Source organism: Chamaea fasciata, unplaced genomic scaffold (genome assembly GCF_029207755.1).
Source record: "Chamaea fasciata isolate MVZ Bird 193981 ecotype frontalis unplaced genomic scaffold, bChaFas1.0.hap1 SCAF_1, whole genome shotgun sequence".
In the NCBI taxonomy this organism is placed as follows: Eukaryota; Metazoa; Chordata; class Aves; order Passeriformes; family Sylviidae; genus Chamaea; species Chamaea fasciata.
The window spans coordinates 99,863,438-99,883,562 of record NW_027094086.1 but is presented as its reverse complement, the minus strand read 5'-3'; the positions used below and the strand labels follow the sequence as shown (position 1 = coordinate 99,883,562).

Below are 20,125 nucleotides of genomic sequence, written 5' to 3'. Positions count from 1 at the left end.
TTGAATGTGCACTATATTTAGAGCTTGCATTCTTTGCAGCTGATAACAGAATGCGATAACAGAAATTTCAAGCAGCAGAACTCAAGCACTGCAGCTATTCTATATATTTTTGTTTAGATGTTAAATTAAGGTAATGATTCACATGTTCTCAAAGGTTTTGCCATTGAACATTTTTTCTAAGCACTTTGTTAACGTTTTTCCTCTAATTTTCCATCTTTCTCAGACTCTGAGTGGCTCCTTGTATTACTTTTAACTGCAGAGATCTAAAATTATTCAGTCCATGACAAATGTAAGCAAAGATATTCACCCTATTATGCAAAGAGGATGCATGCACACACACACAAATTCGCACACTTTTATACACATCTGCCCACAGCAAGCACCCAAACAGCTTGAAATCATGTCTATTTATTCCTCAGTCTGCAGAAAAATGTTACATAGAACAGTGACCTGAGGCATAACGTTGTTGGCCATTCTTTTTGCTTCCATCATCCCTTAATTCACACTGGTTTGAAAGCCCGCCTTGGGGAACCACTTCTCACTGGCAGCCAAGAATCCATTTAAGGACTGTTAACTGCCCAGATGGGGTAAATCAGCTAAGTGACAATGCTGATGAGTGCTTACATACACGGTACTGCTGATAAACCTTGGAACTGCTCCTCTGCAATCGCATAATCCATAAAAACCTCTTAAAGAATCCCTTTTGCTGGACTGTGCTCCACCAGACAAACCTGTGCCTCTCTGCATCTCGTCATGTGTGGGGATATGGCAACCAATCCCCTTTACACCATCAGAGGAGTGTTCCCAAGGGCTTTTCCCAATTTTTCCTCCCCCTTTGTCACACTGGGAGGATGCCCTGTGCATTGTTGCTACTCCAGAGTGCTGAAGAGAGGCAGTCAGCAAGCTGCCAGCCACTGGAGGCAGGTCTTGCTCACTTAGGGCTGGGGGTTGCCGCCACTCGAGTGCTTTTCTCAACATAAAAAAACAAAACAAAACAAAACAAAACAAAAAAAAAAAAAAAAAAAAAAAAAAAAAACCACCACCAAACATAAACCAAAGATTTGGGGGAACTTTTACCACGGATTTTCAATGAAACAAACCATTACATTTTACAAACTTCTCCTTCGACATTAAAAATCTCACCAAAATTTTCCTCTAATTTCAATTGCTGCAACTTCCCCAGACAGCCCAAAATCAAGTTGACTGTATGTAATAAACAAAGAGTCTCCGTTAACGCAATATTTATCTGCTGTTATTGTTTCTCCTTTATAAATCTGTAGTTCCTTGGCATTACAATTAGCTACTCCAGAGAAAATGATTATGTCACAAAGTATTATCCACTACAGAAACAGATGAATGATGTGAACCAAATGTAATCTGGCGCGTAGAGGCAATTCTGTTGACTTTCATGGAAATGTGCTGGCTTAAAACGGGGATGGATTTTAGCAGTGAATCCTTATTTGGTCTAGAATTTATTTCTCAGCAGAAATTAAGTAAGATAGCTTTTTCTAAATACTGCTTTTTCCTAGAAGGGAGAGAGCAAATCAGTGAGAAATATAGAAGAGTTGAATTGACAGTGCAGTAACTCCAGACTTCAGTTCACCTGAACAAATCAATGTAACTGAACTTACGTAAAAAAACTACATCAGAAATATTTAGCTATTTTTATTCACATTTTAACCTACTTTTTTCCTTTAAAATGTAGCTCAGAATCAAAAATTTAAGAGAAACAGTTATCCTTTTTTTTCTGCAATTCAATACATGCCGCTACTAATTTGCTTTCCAAACTTTTTGCAGTTTCAGATAGTTTTTAAAAACAGTCTGTTTCTAAAGCTACTCTGCAAGCATTACAAAGCTTACAAAGGACAATTTATGATCTGCAAATCTTAAGCTAAATACCACTAAACAAGAATGCACAGCTGAACAAAACACCGATTCACTATTTTAAATGATGCAAAGCTATACACTGAGTGAGATATAATAGTTTTGGCCTATTCCCAAGCTTTGTAAAAGGTCCGGCACTGAATGAAAACTATCTGCTGAAGTTTATGTGTGGGCATCTGGCCCTGGTATTTTACTTCCCTGAATACCACCTAAGAAAAGAGGGATACACATTGCTTGCAAAGCCTACAATATGCATATATCTGGCACATAACAAATTTTGACTCTTAACGAGTCACCAGACCATGCTGATTCCTTCTCAGAGACTTGCTATAAAAATCCTCCAGGCTATTAGCAGCTGCTTATTCTTCATGCTGCACTTCACTTCCAGGGACAGGTTTCTTGGGGTGTTTTCTGTTTAATACAAGATTTCTTCCTGTTTAAAGAAAATACTTTCACGGATGATTTTGGAAAGCTGTAACTACAGTCATCTTTTCATGTCCCAAGAGCTTCCCGGTCTTTCTTTTTTGATGGCTCCTGGCTAAACCATAAAACCCATTCCAAGTCTTAAAGTAATTAAAGCCAATTCAATGAGTGATGTTTTTCATGCTGGGTGGGGCTCTCCTTCCCACTGTGAAAGGATCAATGAATGCTCTGACAAGCTGACAAACTCCTTGCCAAGTCTACAGCTTAGAGGTACGCTGAGGTAAAGCAGCAGGTAAAAGATTTAAGAGGTTTAAACACTCAGATTTTAAAAAATAAGTTAGAGATCAGAAATGAAAATGAAAAGAAAAATCATGTCAGTGACAAGGCTGGGAAAACGTAAACATCCTATCAAATGTGTGGCTAGCAGTTTCTCTCACAATTGAGCATAGGCTTTAATCTTCTCACATCTGGGCATCCCCTTTTTTCTGTATGGTCCAAAATCAGACGATGATGAAAGCTGAGTGTCTGGGCCTCACTTTGCTTCTCTTTCCATCCCTGTGTAACTGATGTGTGCATAAACCAGGTATGAAATAACATATCCTAGAATCGGACTCCCTTTTTATCAACTTGGAGCTGACTGCAAGCAAAACATGCTTTGGTTTAGTACCAGAGCATTGAGAAAGTTCAAAATATCTGTTCAAGGCATTCATGTTAGGCACATGCATGGTTATCTGCATGTGCATCATTTAAGGGCATTAGACTGTCAAACTTGCTAGTCTCAATCAGCAGTTAGGAAAAAAAAAAAAAAGGAGCTCGGAATATCGTTGATCCTAGGAAGCTAAAATGTACCAGTTGTACCTTGCAACTTCCTCCTGGCAAAGGTAGCCTCCCCCGAGTGTAAGCATATGGGTAGCATCAGTGCACCTTCCTTTAGATTTACCTGCTCACTCCTCCTTCTGTGTAGTCCTGAGCTAAGGTAAAAGGGGATGGCAACAGAAAGAGATGGAGACTAAATGGATGAATGTTTTCGAACATGTATGATGCATCTTGTAATACATTCGGCTGTGAAATTTTAGCTTTCTACTAGCCTGCAACACATGCATTTACCACTCTGAGATGTACACAAGCCACTGCCCCAGAGCCATTCCTGATATTACCACCTGACTGTTGTCTCCTGTCTCATTTCTGCAGGAGCATATTCCCTCCACAGCCACAGTAACAGCACCTGAAAATATCCAGATAGGTCACCTTCAAAGGCTGTCCAACTCAACTTTGAAATAAAGTATACTGGGAAAAACCTACTGATGCAACTCACTTGAAGCACGGGAATGAATAAATGGCCAAGAACCGCAGCTTTCTAAATCGCCGAATTTAAATCCATCAGTAGAATTTTGCCTTTGCCTTAGGAGCTTTTTTTTAATTATTAAGTAAAAACTCTCATCCTGGCTAAGACAGATTTTAAAAGTTCGGGGACTAAAAAGTTAATTGCACTTGTACTGTCAGAAAAATAGACAAGACACCCTTCTTCTTCTGTTCACTGCTAACAACTCTCATTCCAAACAAAGACATCAAGCAACTGAAGAGTTAGCCAGTAATAAATTTGTGACTTGGATCTTGAAAAAAAATAGCATAGTCATGGTATTAACTTAAAATAAGCACCCTCATTAGTGGTATGATTTTGAATCACTGCACACCAACCAGAGAAGGCAGCACACTCTAATGGATGACCTAGCAGATGTTAGGGACCAAAACATAGATAAGCTTCAGCTCCTCCCTTAAAACCATCCTTTAGAAATCAATTTTGGAAATTAGGAAAGAGCTGAACAAAAACAACAAAGAAAAACAAAGCAAGGAATGCAATTTCTAGAGCCATGCTTCTTCTGGCTTGTTTGAATCATATGGTGTTTATCACATAATTTAACCTCCTAGTTCAATGTAAGGCAGCAACACTGAATTACAGTTTACTGGATTTTTTTTTAACTGAATTTGAGAAAACAAAATAATAAAAGGAAAACAAAAGCTCCAGCCTCAATTCTGCCATTCATCCATTGCCGCTGAAGAACAACTCAAGTTTCATACATCTTCTTGAAGTATAAACCAAAGATGTACCGTAGAAATTCCAAGATAACTACACAGTCCTAACAGGTTTTGGTAACACAAAGTGACACATTTCAGTACATATTCATAAGGGTTGGGGGTTATTATTGGGCTGTAATTGCAGCTGTTATAACACGTAATAAGCTATGGCTGGAAAAACAAAGGCAGGTTAATTTGTGATTTCCTCTACTCATTCAGAGGCAAATTAAGTGTCAAACAGCTAATACAGAACATATTTCATTTTATGAGATTTTAATTTAATTCTGCTCCATACTGTTGATGCCTTAATGTAGGGTGGTTTATCTAAGAGGAAGAGCAATTTATAAACCTCTTTCAATTGAAATCTTTAATGATAGGATATGATAGCATAATTACAGCAATGCCTGCTAGTCCTACTATACATAAGCATCTGTCAGCAATTCCATCATAAATATAAACCCTTAATTTAAGGGTTTATAACTGAAATTATAAAATTTGGCTCCAGGCTGAAATTTGGGATGCAACAGTTCTGACCATCAGCAATTAAATGGTAAGAATCACACATATAAATACATATATCTTTTTTAAAGCTACAAGTATGTAAGAGCCCTGTAACATCTTTAAAATTCCTGCTTTCTTTTTTCTTTTTCACTTGGCCAGTGTTCAAAATTATGTTCAGACACTGTAAGTACCGTGCAGACAAGGCCCTCCTCCGTTTTTTCTGCACTTGTATTATACCTAAACTAATTCCACCAAGGCTTGACAGGTTCTGGAACATATTTCAAGGAGCTTGGATAACTAAAATCATGCCTTTTATTAGATTTTATTTGTATTTCATGCACACATTTGAGAGTACTACAAAGCTGAGGAGAAAACCACTCATACAATGAAGTCATTGTTGAAGCTGTAAGTAAACATTTGCTTCCTAACTGGTTTCTTGCCATTTTCTCACAGAATTCTCAAATACCTTCTCAATCCAGTTCTTTCCTCCTATTTTTTTTTTAATGAGTGCTAGAACAGCAGTTCAAGTAATGGCTCCAAATGATCCCAGGTGATCCTAAGTGCTACTCACACCAGGCTCTGTAAAACTTGCCAGAAAACCACTGGGTGCCTACCTCACATGTGTGTACTTTAATATATTTCCCTGAAAACTGCAAAAGCACGACAAACCCCAACACCTACAAAGATATTGAAGTCCAAATGATTTTTAAAGTTTCTTAGTTGTCTATTTATATTTAATTACACCAACCATAACAGCTCCAAGGGTCCACTACAGCTCATCATTCCAATGGTGACATAAACCAAATGAGCAAAAGAATCAAAAGAAGTTAATGGGGAAAAATGGCCAATATCAAAGCAATTTTGAGTTTAAAGCTTGGGCTGATATCAGAGTATATTTCTAAAGCAGCTGCCTGCAGTCATCACATCTGGCTGAGATCTCCTTGCCTCTGCAGGGCCCAGCTGAATCACCACTTAATCAGGGAGCAGGGATGCACAGCACAGAGCAGGGCACCTTTTCATAGAAAGAGAATGATTTTTGGGGTCAGAGGGGACTACCCCTGAATGCCAAACAAGGTATCAAAGAGGTATTTCCAACATCTTTTGGGGCTCTCAGAAATCTTGGCACTGAGAGCAGTGTAGACTGCTAGTCCTGATTTTCCACTGTCACCCAAAGCAGGTGACAGTGGTCTACCCACCCAAAAGCCCTGCTGCAGGCTTGGGGTGCCATGCTATGGACTGGGTTCATGGGACTGAGGCTTCAGGGAGGGCTCAGCTTAGTAAATGCAGTCAGGAAGGGTCTCCTATGGCACAGACTTCCAGAAGCCTCTTCCAAGCTGGTAGGCAGTACTCGTGTCTTGGATGATGGTCATTGGCTGATGCAGGTTACAACGCCCTACCCCATCTGCCCAATACAAAGAGAAAGGCAAATTCCCCACTAGCTTCAGAATGAGCAGGATCATCTCCCCCAGCTCCCAAAAACATCCATCCACGTAGAATACTGACTGCACTAAAAAATCTAGGATGACACTGTAACGACTGTCTGAGCCTGCCACCTTCAGCTTACAACAGTATTTAGCAGCAAATTTAAGCATGTATTTGAGTGTACTTTGTTATGTGGTAGATTGTGGCATAAGTGGTGATGCATCTGAGGAACCCTGAGGAATAAATCACAAATTTCTGTGCTCTCTCTATAAATACCCACTTTTCCTCTAATGCCCAAGAAGACTGCAACACAGATTTATTACTTACCTCCAGGCAAATCTGCTCTGAAATTACAATTCAGTAAGAGAAGACTGACCCAAAAACAACTGTTAGTAAAATATTGTGTGTGTACTTGGGCACGTAGTTAGGATTGCTAATATCAACTAATTCTGCTCACAGAGGAGGACTTGTTTTAAAACAACTTCATTTTTCTTCTGCATATATGTAATTACACAGCTGTAACTAATAGCCATAGAAAAGCAATCTACCATCCAAACAACTAGCATTATTCTTCAAAGTATTACTTGTGCTTTTCTTCTTGTATTTTCTCAGTGTGAGAGGTGATTAGTACATATGATTAAATGTATACATCAAGCCTTTTAGTGAAGTACCAAGCCCAGCTTTTCGGCTCCCTTTTAAATGGTATTTAGCAGTTTTCTGGACACATCTACTGGTTTATTCTGCAATGCTGCTACCCGTCTCCCCATATGGAATAAGATAAAATTTATTTCTCCAGGATTTCACCACTACCATCCTTTTCTAATGCATGTTATCATTGGTATTCAATTCTTTTATCTTTGTGTAAACCATGTGCTCTATCACATTTGCCATTTTGTTTGGGTGACATTCCCATCAATCAACTGATTGCCTATATGTGCACACAACAGGGACTAAGAAAATTTACCAAAAATTTCATTATGCTTAGTAGCAGTCACTAGGGAAAAAAACCCAACCTTTTGGTGGTTTTGTAAACAAACCTTTGGCATGAAAGGAAATTTTAGCTATGAAGAATACCAAGCTTAATACAGATTAAATACTTGTTTATCTGGCTGTATTTTACAGGGCTCAGCACTTTTTAATTTAGCCTTTATAGAATGACATAATACAGAATAAATGTCAGCAAAACACATAGGTAACCTTTGCCAGCTACCTATTATAACAGGAATTCCTCAAGCACCAGCATGGGTTTTTACTTTATGAACAGATTACCTCAATGCTTTCCGAAAGTAAATCTCACACTCTGGACAAGACTGGAGAAGTGCTCCAGGTACATGGTTTCAAGCATTGCAAAGGTTCCTGTATTTGTCCATTCTTTCAAGAAGCAAGGGGGAACACTGAATACTCACACATGCAGAGGAGGAATGGGAGATGGTTCATAATGGTAGCGTCCCTCATGATGTCTCGCATCAATTGGTACAGGAGGGTGGAATGCTGGAAAAAGATGCGGAGGATCTGAAAAAACAAGCAAGGTTCCCGGATCTCATTATCTCCAATGATTCTTTAAAAACAACATTCATAAAGACAGAACAGACACTGAAAAACAAAACAAAGTGCCACAACTTAGGGGGCACAATCTCCTTCCCTGCTGCTGTCAGGTCTGTCTGAGAGGAGAATTTGGCCCAGTGTTTGCATGAATATGTATTTACTAATTTTAATATTCTCTTTTTATAGTTTAAATGGAATGGGGCATTAAAAAAGTCTTTAATAAATAATTATTTAATAAATAATAATTGATAAATAATTTTAATTACCTTAAAAAGGAAGGGTGCTTTCTTTTGTCCCCATGACTGGACACCCAGGGACTCATGGCTACAGTAAGCTTCCCTGCTCTATCTCCTCCATTGCTTTCACAGGATGGGGGATTTTGCAGCTGTCAGAACTCCTGTTCCCCGCCGTTTCTGGAGAGCCTCAGAGACAGGCTGACAAAAGGGGGAATGCACCCCTGACACTGCCATGGGGTATGCCCTGAGGAGTGACGAATCCCCCCACGCTCCCCACGGCTTCTGCAGCCAGACTGCCTCCCAGCTTCACAGGGCACAGTTCACACACACCACAGCTCTCCTCACCAGTACACCGCTGTGATCTGTGTGCCCCAAAATGTTACATGCTGCTCACCACTGCCTCCCAAATGCTCACAATTCCAACAAGCACCTCCAGCGGTATGAAACTGATCCTGCACAATCATTACCCAACTGCCACTCTGGGTGATGTCATGTGTTTATCTGTCACCAAAGGCTGAGAAGTACACACATTAGGTCATGTCATGGGTTTACTAAAATCCTTCAAAAAAAAAAAAGAAAACTTCAATTGCTTACTGACAGTAAAATTAATTCTACTCCAGTTTTGCTCACCAGCTCTTGAAGGTATCTTTTCTTTTGTATTTCCCACCTTTCCTATTCAGCAAAATGTAAACCTCCTCTTAGATTACATTATTTGTGAAAGCAGTTCCCTGGTCCCAACTAGAGATGGTTAAAAAATAAAAGGATTTTTCCACAACATGTTTTAAAAAGTTGAGTTGCTCTATTATTTTATTTTGAAGTGAGAGAAGAATGAGAAGAACATACCTCGTTGCCCTGAGGGAATACACACAGGAGATGAAGGGGAAATAATTTCTAAGGAAATATTTCTAGTACTTCAAGAAAGCCTAGAAACATCTGACACAGACTGCCCAGTTACACAGCTTGATTTTGTGAAAGGCATCAGCATGTGATTGGCCACAGCACATTTCAGCCATTTACTGACTTAAGCATCATAAATGAAAAATAATTGTGGCTTATGATGTAAGCTGGGATCTCAAACTCATGGTATTTTTAATTCCAGTTCTGCTGCACCAACTGGACCTTGGCATGCAATCCATTATGAGTTTCACTCCCCATGCCAAGCACTCATGCTCTTCAGTGGAGGGAAAAAAATGGATCACAGATGATCAGGAACACACTTGTCATTGTCTGAGTGTAGGATGCTTGCTGCAACCTCCTGAAACCTACTCCCCAGCAGACAACAAGGCAAAGGGAAAAGGGACATGGAAAGTGTGTTTTAGCATATCTCCCTGCCTGCCCTCTTCCCTGCTAAACTAGTATTTGAGTATGGCAGCATAAGCCAAAGGAAACAGGTTTCAAAGCAGATGTCTAGCATTTCACAACACAAAGTCTGCCACCATTTTTTTAGCAAAAAAGGAAGTCACTCACACCCACATAAATGCACAGGCAAATCCTTCTCTGCCCTACGCATCTCCTGCAAAGAGTGAGTCTGGAGAGCACAGGTAAGACCATAGAGATTTTGCAACCCATATTCATGTCAAACAGGAAGTGGTTCACCTGGACAAAACATGAAATCCCACTCAGGATACCAAGCCTCCTCACTGTCCCACCCTCACCCAGCCTTAACAGCTATCCATTAAAAGCAATCCTAGTAATTATGTAGTGAAACACCATTTGACCCTCCTCAATGTCTAGTTTACTTTCCACTGAGGAATGGAAATTTAGTATTAAACAACCCAAAAAAAAGGTATTTTTCTCTGTGGGGCATATGGAGTGGAGATCATCAACAAGTTTTATTTATGCATGGGCTATAAATCTCCAGCAACATCTTTTTGAGTCCTCTCACATTAAGCTCCTTTGTATATCTTGGCTGCATCTTATTTGTAGTTTCCATCTGGGAAACAGCCGTACTCCATCATGGCCCAGGGAGCTGTCTCTGTCAGCCCTGAGCCGTCCGGAGCAGAGCTGCATATCAAACCCCAACATAACTATCCATCTCACAGTTTATTATTTGCACATGAGCAATACAGCTGGTGAACATCATAACTCAAGTGTATGTGTAATAAGTTACCACACTGTAGCGATCTCTTGTTGCAACACTTAAGAAAAACCACATGATGACTTTTCCAAAGTCAGGCTAAAACTGCTGAAGCAGAATACAGAGCCACTAAACCTGGCTACCTATTTATCATACAATTTCCTGACTGATGGCTCCACAAACCAGCTGCTAAGTGCTGTGTACTCTACTGTCAGCAGACTAACATGCTAAATGGGAGACAGGGAGAATAATGTACAGAACTACAGAACTGGTGAAGTCAATTTTACAGATGGCAATCAAATCTTGCCGTGTTTGGTCAGCCCTCAGCACAAAAGTAGCTGGTAAATTCTATGTGCTTGGGGCCCCAAGACCACTCCACTTGAAAAGCACTCAAAATTTATATGGAAAGACTCTGAGATCAGAGAGCTGCCAAAGCACCCATCATCCAGGACTTCACTTGGAATTCACTTGAAATGGCATAAAATGTAATCAGTTGATGCGTCTTTATATGGAAATAGATAGTAAGTTTACAAAGCAGTAACTGAGACTGTAGCCAGTTTCCCATTGACTTTTCATATCCCACCTAGTAACTATTTCATTAAAGGCACCATCAGAATATTAATGGCGCATTCTGCCACAATTATTGATACTGTAGGTAAGTAAAAAACAGAGTGAGACTAGTCAGGCTAGAATTGAATCTGAACCTATCTGACCCACAGTTGTATGTGTGAGATGCTTTACCTACTTAGAAAAACGGGGAAATCTCAGTGGCAAAGACAGGATAGCTGCTCTGACTGTGTTTTCATTAATTCATTTAAACTGTGAGGAAAAAAACAACCTTCAGCAAGGAGAAACTCCTCTCACCAAACTGACAAAACAAATTGACAAAAACTAACTTCCTATTCTGCTAAGGAAATTACCTTTTAAAAATTCTGGCTATGATACAAACTTACACAGAGTATGCCAGGCAGTTTTCTTACAGACATCCAAATGCAACTGTGCATTCCTGAGCCAATGACATCTTTGCAGAGACTGATGTAAGTGTACAGTACATGGACAGATGCTGGCTGTATATTTGCAGCCCTCAGCTTCAACTCAGTAGAGGTACCTGACTCTGTTCATAAATTCCACTGTTTTCAAAAACTTGTAAGGACATGCCAAAGCATGGAAATATATTTGAAGACATTGCTCACTCATTGCTGAGTTTGGTAGCTGTTGCCGCCTTCTGAATTCTCTGCTGTGTGCTACTGTAAGTTTTCTTCAGATACTCTCCTGTGTCCTGCACAGCTAGCTTTAAGGGATCTCCTTTAAGGGGTCTCCTTAAAACAAAGTGCGAGACACAACTGCCTGTAATGCTACAAACTTATCAATTTTATCACTGTGAGATATTCTGGAAAATATGTCAATTTATGCTTTCTGTTGTGTAAAACCTGCCTTCTTATTTCTCCTTTAAGAATCATTCTTACCTTCCTAAAAAAGTGAATAGTATCATCTCTGTCCAATTACAATCATTCCCATACAGGAAAAAAGAAGAGACCTACTCTTGTTCTCTTGAAAGTTGACACCTAAGTCTCTGCTGCAGCATCAAGAGAAAGAAACTCTTGATGGGTTTCTTTCAGGACAGCTATGAAAAAAGAAAGGACAGCTATGTATGATCCTTGATGCTGAACAGAAAACCTGAATTGAAGTCTGATGAGATGCAATTCACAGCAAGACTTGTTGGAAAGAGGGATGATGCCAGCTGGCTCAAAGGTGCTGTGCAACACCCTGAGACGACAGCAGAAGGGTTAGGCAGCTACGAAGCTCAGCTCGCTGAAGTTCGTGATAACTTTTCAGTACACTCTGTAGTCTCTCAAATAAGCCTCACTTAGGAGATTACTACATTTGCAAAGGTCGGCTGTGATGGTGATACTAGTAAAACACTCTGCCCTCAGCTAGCTGACTTGCTCAAGCACCTTGTGATTCCTGCCAAACGCTTGAGGGAGACGGCTGCTGAAATGATAGGCTGTATTTTTCAGCACATCAAGAAAACATTTGTACCGAAGAAGATGCCTGCACTGGCTTGAACTCACCCAGTGTGGCCCCAATGTCTGCACCTGTGTCACGAGGTTAGGGCCAAGAAAACAGAGATCCCAAGCCCAACACAGGAAGCCCTCATTATATTTCAGCACATTTGTCCTTAGGACAATCAGTTCACCAAATTACATGTCAGAGCTGAGCCAGGTGCAAACTTCTCTCAGATACAACCTCACTTGAGGTGAAATCTCCTTCCTGCTTAAATCCATTACAGTTTTGATGCTGAACGACAGTACCAAGCTTTCACACCAGATGTAACCGATACAGTCTTTGCAGAGTCCCTAAGGGCACCACTGTTTCTTCACGTACATTTGCTTCAACTGATCTGAACTTCATGGTATTGCCAGGTTTTATGGCAAGATTTAGTTTCTTAGTTGCCAAGCAAAGATCCTCTTTTGGATTTCTGTTTAATTACAGCTTGCATTAGGGTTCAGTAAAAGCACATGCTGTCTCTGAGGGTTTTTTTAGTTCTCTTTCAATAAGGGGTGATTTATGTTTTCTACATCTGCTTTATACAGAGGCTTTAATCAGGAAGAAAAAATGACTGAGCCACAGCTACACGTGAATGCATGCACTTAACTCTGTGCATTTTGAAGAGTTTCCCTATGGTGTTTGGGGCTGCTGCTTCAAGCGTGGCTGGTTGCCATCTGAAGCACTGCTTGTTTGCAGGCTGATCCGCTGCCATGCTACAGACAGTTATCTCAGGATGCTTTTCTGTGCATCTGTGTGTGCGTGCACACACACTCTTCCAATGTGGCGACAATCGCATTGACATGGATGCAGCTAACTCACCATCTGACTCCACAGAGAAGGGGATTCTAAATAGGAAAAAGGAAAGCCGTGGCAAAGCTGGAAAAAAAATCAAGTAAGTGTATAAATCCAAGAAACAGACAGAAGGAAACGGAGAGAAAGAACTTTTAAGGGGCAAGTCCTCTACATTCCAGTAGCACTAAATGTTAATTGTGGTAACACACAGTAGATGTAACACATTCAGAGAACAGACAATTTTCCATTGGCTCACTTCCCTTCCATGTGTCTGTGTGTATTAATGATGATCAAACTTCCCCTTTCTACCCTCTGCTAGTGCTCACAGAGCCTATGTACTGATCTTAAAACGAAACCACCAGAGTTCCAGGCCAAGCCTCACAAACCAGAGCAGAGCTCCAGCTCTTGTTATTAAGGCTGAAAAATAATGTCTATCTTTGCAAAAACAAAACCTAAGACTTTGGAGCATCTTAGATTCTTGTCATCCATTTTAACACTTTCAGTTTGTAAATCTAAACACCTTGTGGGAACATATTTTATTGTTAGCAGTTCCGCAACAACAGTTATGCCAAACACTTGAGGGAGGAGCACTTATCGTTGTGCTGGAATAAAAGTTGCTGGAACTGGTTTCATCAGCTGGCATTGAGAGATGTTTTAATATGCCAGATTTGCTGCAGGTATTGGCTAAATAACTGTTGGCTTGATTTCAGTTTGAACACTTTATTATTATTTCCAGTCAATGCAATTCTGCTGTCTAAGGAGAAGACTGCGTTCTGGAATACTAACTAAACTTTCTCAAGTCCATTCAACAGACTCCAGTGCTCACTGCCATGACCAGCCAGAAAGAAAAAAAAAAAATGTAGTAAGAGACAGACTCCCAAGGTAATAAATATATTGCATATACAAAACACCTTGAAAAGAAAAGCCTCCAGTTCCTTCAGAACATAATTTATGATTCATCACTGCCCAGTGATTTGCAAATTACTGTTTCCACTGGGATGGATGAACTGGTAAGCGAAGAAAGAACTCCTTGTGCTGCCCTGAACAAGCAGCCATGAACTTGCCTGCTGAGTAGGGTGGGAAAAGCAGTGCTGCCCCACAACCCTCTTGGGACATACTTTTTAGAGGACGAAAGCCAAGTCAGCCCATCAGGCCAGTTTGCCCAAGAACAAACAGCAGATTGGTGGAAATGCATCAGGAAAATCCTGCCTTCCACCCAGGGAACACTAGGTGCTTCATGCTATAACCAACCTTAAAAAACTTGCATGAAGAAGAACACAAGTGCATATACCCAGCACCTGTACATTGGCCCATGGCCTCAGGATAAGAGGATGACGAGCCTCACTACTCCATTACTTAGAGGTATAATTGTTTCATCTAACAGCTGGTTCTCAGTACAGCACAGCTCATCTTTCTCATAACCTCTGGATCACATGCAGCATTTCTTTAAAAACTTAATAATGTGGTTTCGGCAAGAAAATGACAAATTGCCCTCTGCCAGGAAGCTGACAAAAGAGATCCCTCTCTCTTCTACCTCCAAAGAACGTGCAGTAATAAAATAATTCAGCTTCTGCTTTGCAACACAGTTGCAGTCTTGCTGTTCCTGCTCCTAACTTCTCACGCCAGCATGTGTCAGTGCAGCCTTCACCACTTCAAAATACATCCCTAAAAATTATGAAAACCAAAATGAGCAACCATGTTTAACTCTCAAGAATCACAGACAAGTGGTTTTAACCAGCTGCTATGGAATGCTTCCCACCTTTTATTACACATCTATGAAGGATCACATCCTCAGCATATCCTCCTCTGAAAGCAGCAAGTAACCAGATCCATAACCACAATATACAAAAATAATTTGTACCTATCTACCTGTTCATATCCATTTCTGTAGCACACTGCAAATTCCAGTGGTTGAAGGTGAGCTACGAATTGGAAACTCAGGAAATCAAAAGATTACAAACAAAATAAATCTTGAGCCACACTGGTGAGAACTAAAGAAGAAATCTCACACCAAGGCTTTCAACTCCAAAGAATTTCTAAGCAGAAGTTTGATGTGGATTTCCTGAACAGTAGGAAGGAGGTGCTGCCACAAATTAGCTTGGTTATTCCCTAAGGCTCAACACAGGTCAAAGAATGCATCTGAACATCCTGATATCAGCTCGACACATAAACTTAGCAATGACAAATATCTGTAAGATGCAAAGGTAAATGTGGCTAAGGAAAGGCAACAGAAATCTAGAAACTGGCGGAGGGGGGACTAGAAATACCCATGTATTGCTGCTGACTTGATGGGGGAACAAATGAAGACAAGCTAGGTAATTCAACAAGCTCTGGTGACATTCTTACAAGTTTTTAAGCAGCAGTGAGTCAGTCTGCAAACATTATTTGTTTTAATGATGGTTTGGAGACTTGTGTGCTTTTCTGTGTAGCAGAATCAAGTTTAAAAGCTATTTAAAAGGCCAAACCTCAAATAGTTGGGTATCAGTATAGCACAGGGAAAATCACTGTAGCTGAACAGATTTTCAGCAGCTGAAGGCCTGGACCACAGTGTGAAAGACTTGGAAATGGATTATACTATGTAGTTTTGATGAGCATTTTATGGCATAATAGGAATTAGAGAGGAAAATGTATAATTAGAACATTTATGTCTATTTTCATATATTAAAACTCAGATTCTATGGGATGCACAATCAGATGAACACTCTGAGAGATTTCTTTTCCCTACTGTTCAACCTGATATTTTAAAATTTCATCCAAATACTCATAATTATCTAGCTTTTCTCTGCATCATCTTTAGCAATTACTCTCCTTCCGAGGTGTTTACAATCTTCAAGCTCTTGCAGATGAGCAGACAGTTATTACACGTGCTCTGAGGCTACTTAATAACATACATTTATTGCAATCTTTAGTCTATCTGTCCATATTCTAAATCAATCACGGTGACTATTTTCCACTTTCTGTGTTTCTTCCAGCTTGGGTTATCATCTCTGCAGTCATGAGCATCAGGTTTTCATGTAGGCTGACACTGTTTAGGAGAAGGAAGCCTTAGAAATTTATAATACAAATAACCCTCTTCTGAAAATTTTCCTTTCCAGCAGGGATACATATTTCTTACACACAGTCTCAAAAACCATTGTCTTTCATTTTTCCACTATGAGACAGTGTCTCATTCATTATGTGGCAGTGACCTTACCTACCATTTCTAGGGGACTGCTGGTGAAACAGGCACTGCTGAAGTCAAATAAAGTAAGGTAAACTAACTCTTAGTTATTACTTTTTGACATTTCTAAGTATTTGACTTTAAGCTGTTCTCTTCATCTATGTTCTCTCACCTTCCTTCAGCTTCTTAAGTTCTTCCTCTGTATTTCATTTTTATGTTACTTTTTGTTTCAGTTCATTACTGAAGACGGAAAGCACAGTGAGTTCCCTTAAGTTGCCCTATTGACATTTATTCAAAGTGCTCACTCAGAGTACTTTTGAGATGTCATGTTGTCAATATCCCAATCAATCTTAGTTACTTTTACAAGCCAAAATTTGAGGAAAATATTTTTAACAAAAAGGGCCATAGTCAAATTTTGTCACTTCCTTGGGCCTCAGCCTGGTCACTGTTAAAAGAAAGATACCCTTTCTGAGACAGTCTAAACCTCTTCAGTGAAAAGTCCCAATAAAGAGCTAAAATGACAGTATTTTATTAACTCCACATTATTTCTTCTAAAAATAGTGGCTCAATTGCCTGGAACTGCTTGTTCTTCTACTAATCTCTCTTGGCTTTTGTTAATGATCTTTTATTAAGTTCATTCTTCTTTACAAACAACTTCTCTGTTTCCCACTACCCAAACACAGGATGACAGTATCAGCTTTAGATAAAACTACACTTTTTTTTTTATATATTTTTAGGACTTTTGTTAGGATTTAGGATTCCCCAATTCCTCTTCCTCACCAAAGTGCATTCTCTCTATGGGAAAGTATGGAAGTTCCTCATAAAGTCTTATCAACATTCTCATCCTCTCTCTTGTTCTCTGCAGATCTAGTGGCAGGATCTGACACACACTTCTCTTGCTTTGGAAACTAAGTACTGCTTAACCAAAGTGGCCAACCCTTTACATCAACCACTTAAAGGTGGCACCACTGCTGAAAAACAGGAAGAAGGGCACATATGTCTGAGCACACTTATTTAAACACACAAATCAAAAATGGACAACCTCAGCTTAATTAACTATTTATGGTCCTTATGCCCCATGAGGACAGCCCTACATCAGTAGTGTGTGTCCACACCAGAGGTGCAGAGCAGGGGCACACAGCTGCAGAGGGCACCTGGCTGCAGAACCAGCTGCACCATCTCCTTAGGTCTTCTGCCTGCACTACGTCCTACTGCCACCAGCATCATTGCCAGGACTCATGGGTAGGTCCAGCTTCACTGGTGAGGAAAAACACTCCCACTAATGAGAGAAAATCAAAAAATGGAAGAACACAGACCTGAACAGGCAGAAGCAAAAAAATGCAGTAGTGGGCAAAGCAGCCCATGGCATTAGCGAAGATTTTTCTGCACAGGAACAACACAAAAGCCAAGTCTTCAGGGCAGTTTCTATCTTTACATCACCTGTGTACAGTGCCTACTGCAACAGGGCCCCAGTCTCTGACTGAGCTTTCTGGAACTACCATAGTATATGGTATAGTATACTCAGGTATACTGAGTATAGCAGTATAGCTTTCTCCAGCCTCCAGTCTAGGCAGACCAGGAAAAGAGTCAGACCAACTGCCTGTGCACAGCCACAATCTTCAGCTTGGTGACTGAGGGACAAGACAGGAGAAAATGTAGAATTAGGTGGAACACAAACCCAAAAATAGAAGAGGGAAAGAACTGTTTTTCTGGTCACCCAAACAGGTAAGGGGGCAAAAGTGTAGCAAAGATCTGAAAGTGCTGAAACTACAGGATGAAGGTATTCCTCAACTGAAAGTTTTGTTAAACCGACAGAGGAGCAAAAGGAGAGGAGTGTCACCTGTGAAGTTCTTACATTAACCCCATGGCATCTGCTTTTGGTTATTGTTTGGAAAGGACACCGGACATGCCAGTACAGTCTCCTCATACTCTGGGCACTCCTGGCAAGTTCCCCAAGGCAACCCCCTTTCTCTGACACTCAGCCAGCATATCACCAATGTCTGCCCATCACCAAGCACTGCAGGATTTCAGCTCTCCGATATAATCATGAAGATATCGCCAGCCTGTAAAAGCCCATCTTTCTTCCCAGTATGTTTGCACTGCATAAAAGAGGTGGAATTAAAAGTAACTTAAGATGTCTGTCTTCTGTCCACCAAGACAATCTTCTCTTCCACATTTCTGTGTGGAGTTCAGATGCAATTAAGCTGTAAGAAAACAGGGGACTTCATTTACACTTCAGCGGAAGGGAAGTTTTCTTCAGTCCCACCCTCTGGCAATCTTGGATCTTTTCCAATGCATTAAGCATCAGTTTCCCGCCAGTGAAGTGTTTGATGCTCTACTAAATGCAGTTGCAGTGAGAGAGGTATAGTAACCCTCCATATGGAAAAGCCATTTGACACAAAGGTTGGAGGTCAAAAGTTGAAATGTTCGTGACAGAGACCACAACAGTCCTTTTCTGGTCAATAACATCAAAGGATTTGACAGCTCTTAATGCTACTATTGTCGCTCCTTTGGATCCTATTGAAATTCTAGCATATTTACTGCACTCCAGGAGCATAAAGACTTTTTGTTTGTTTTAATCTCTATGCTGAACCCAAGGAGTCTGAAGTGTTGTGACTCCCCTTGCTCCCAAGGAGAATGAGCAGAGAAACAATGCCAGAGGATGTGGCATTGTAGTCCCAACCAACTTGGTGCTTTCTTCCCTGCCAAAAAATATAAATGATGGATGGAAACATACGGTCTCTATTGGACAGGGCTGGAAATCTCTTGCATGCCCGGTTTTAATTGTTCTGTGCTATGACAGCGGGTGAAAAGCACTCCCTACCATCAAGGTCTGTTTTGCCAGTCATTGTTGAGAAACGCTGTGCTGCAGCCGACTAATGCTCCCATTAGGCACAACTGTGGCAGAGCCAGGAGCAGCAGTGAGGTTCTCTGAGACAAACTGAAATGCCTTAACCACAGAGAGTTTCACTTCACCCAGCCTTCCTTTGCTCTCTGGACTTCTGCTTGTGGTTAGGCAGAAACTTACTACCAGAGCTCTGCAGAGCATGTTCCAGGCATTGTATTGCCATCAATACCTCATGCCTTGCCAGGAGCGGGATCTGAGTTCATTTGTTCCTACCTTCCTCAGATTCCTGCTCCCCTCTCCACAATAAGGATTAGCAGTTTAAGTTATGTTGCTGACCTCCATCTGGCTAGGCAGAAACAGATGTCTGTGCACTCGGGCACGATCTTATTTCAAAGTGGGGACTCTGGGTTACTAATGACGTTATAAAGGCAATAGCATATGTTTGCTCTCAACAGTCCATTGTCTAATTGGGATGGTTTTAATCAAATATGAATGTACCCAAGTTTTCTCAGCTAATGAATAAATCCCCCTTTTAAATAACGACAGCAATTTTTAAATCTCCATCGAGGCAGCATCCTGAGGAATGCCTACATGAGCAGCAGTCATCACTGAAGGCCTGTAAGAGGCTGCAGCAACATCCGTTGCAGCCCAGTTCATTGTTTAAACAGCTCCTAACTGCCCTTCCCAGAGGTAAGCTGCAGCCAAATTGTTTTCCTTCATTTCACAAACCAGATATGTATGGCTTATGTGAACAGCCCTAAAGTTTACTTTAGTCTCTGTGTAAATACCTTCTACCACATATTTCAAACAAGCAGTTCACTTCATTAGAAAGGCAAACAGCGTAGCCGCAGAATACGAGCACTTGAGGAGAACCACACCGGGCAGAGCAATCCTCTGCCCCTGTGTAAACACTGCCTGCTCTGCAGCTCCGGGCAGCATCCGCCTGCAATGTCACTTCAAAAGCCTTTTCACAAATACTTCACATGACTGTTTGCAAGTAAATGATAACCCAAAGAGATTATCGGCAGGGCTGAGAGCCCTGATGAATATCACTACCACTGCACAGGCAGAGAAAGAAAAGCCAAAACACTTGCTGCCAGCCCGTTCTGAGA

At 40.7% G+C, this 20,125-nt stretch overlaps 1 protein-coding gene across 1 annotated transcript in view; it reads right to left on the bottom strand.

Moving 5' to 3' along the window:
* The window catches only part of GLI3 (GLI family zinc finger 3), a 207,568-nt gene that overhangs the window by 86,858 nt on the left and 100,585 nt on the right, over positions 1-20,125 (bottom strand). Inside the window, exon 4 of the mRNA XM_066190814.1 lies at positions 7,713-7,818. Coding sequence (XP_066046911.1) covers positions 7,713-7,818 — 106 coding nt within the window. The remainder of the gene's footprint in view (positions 1-7,712; positions 7,819-20,125) is intronic.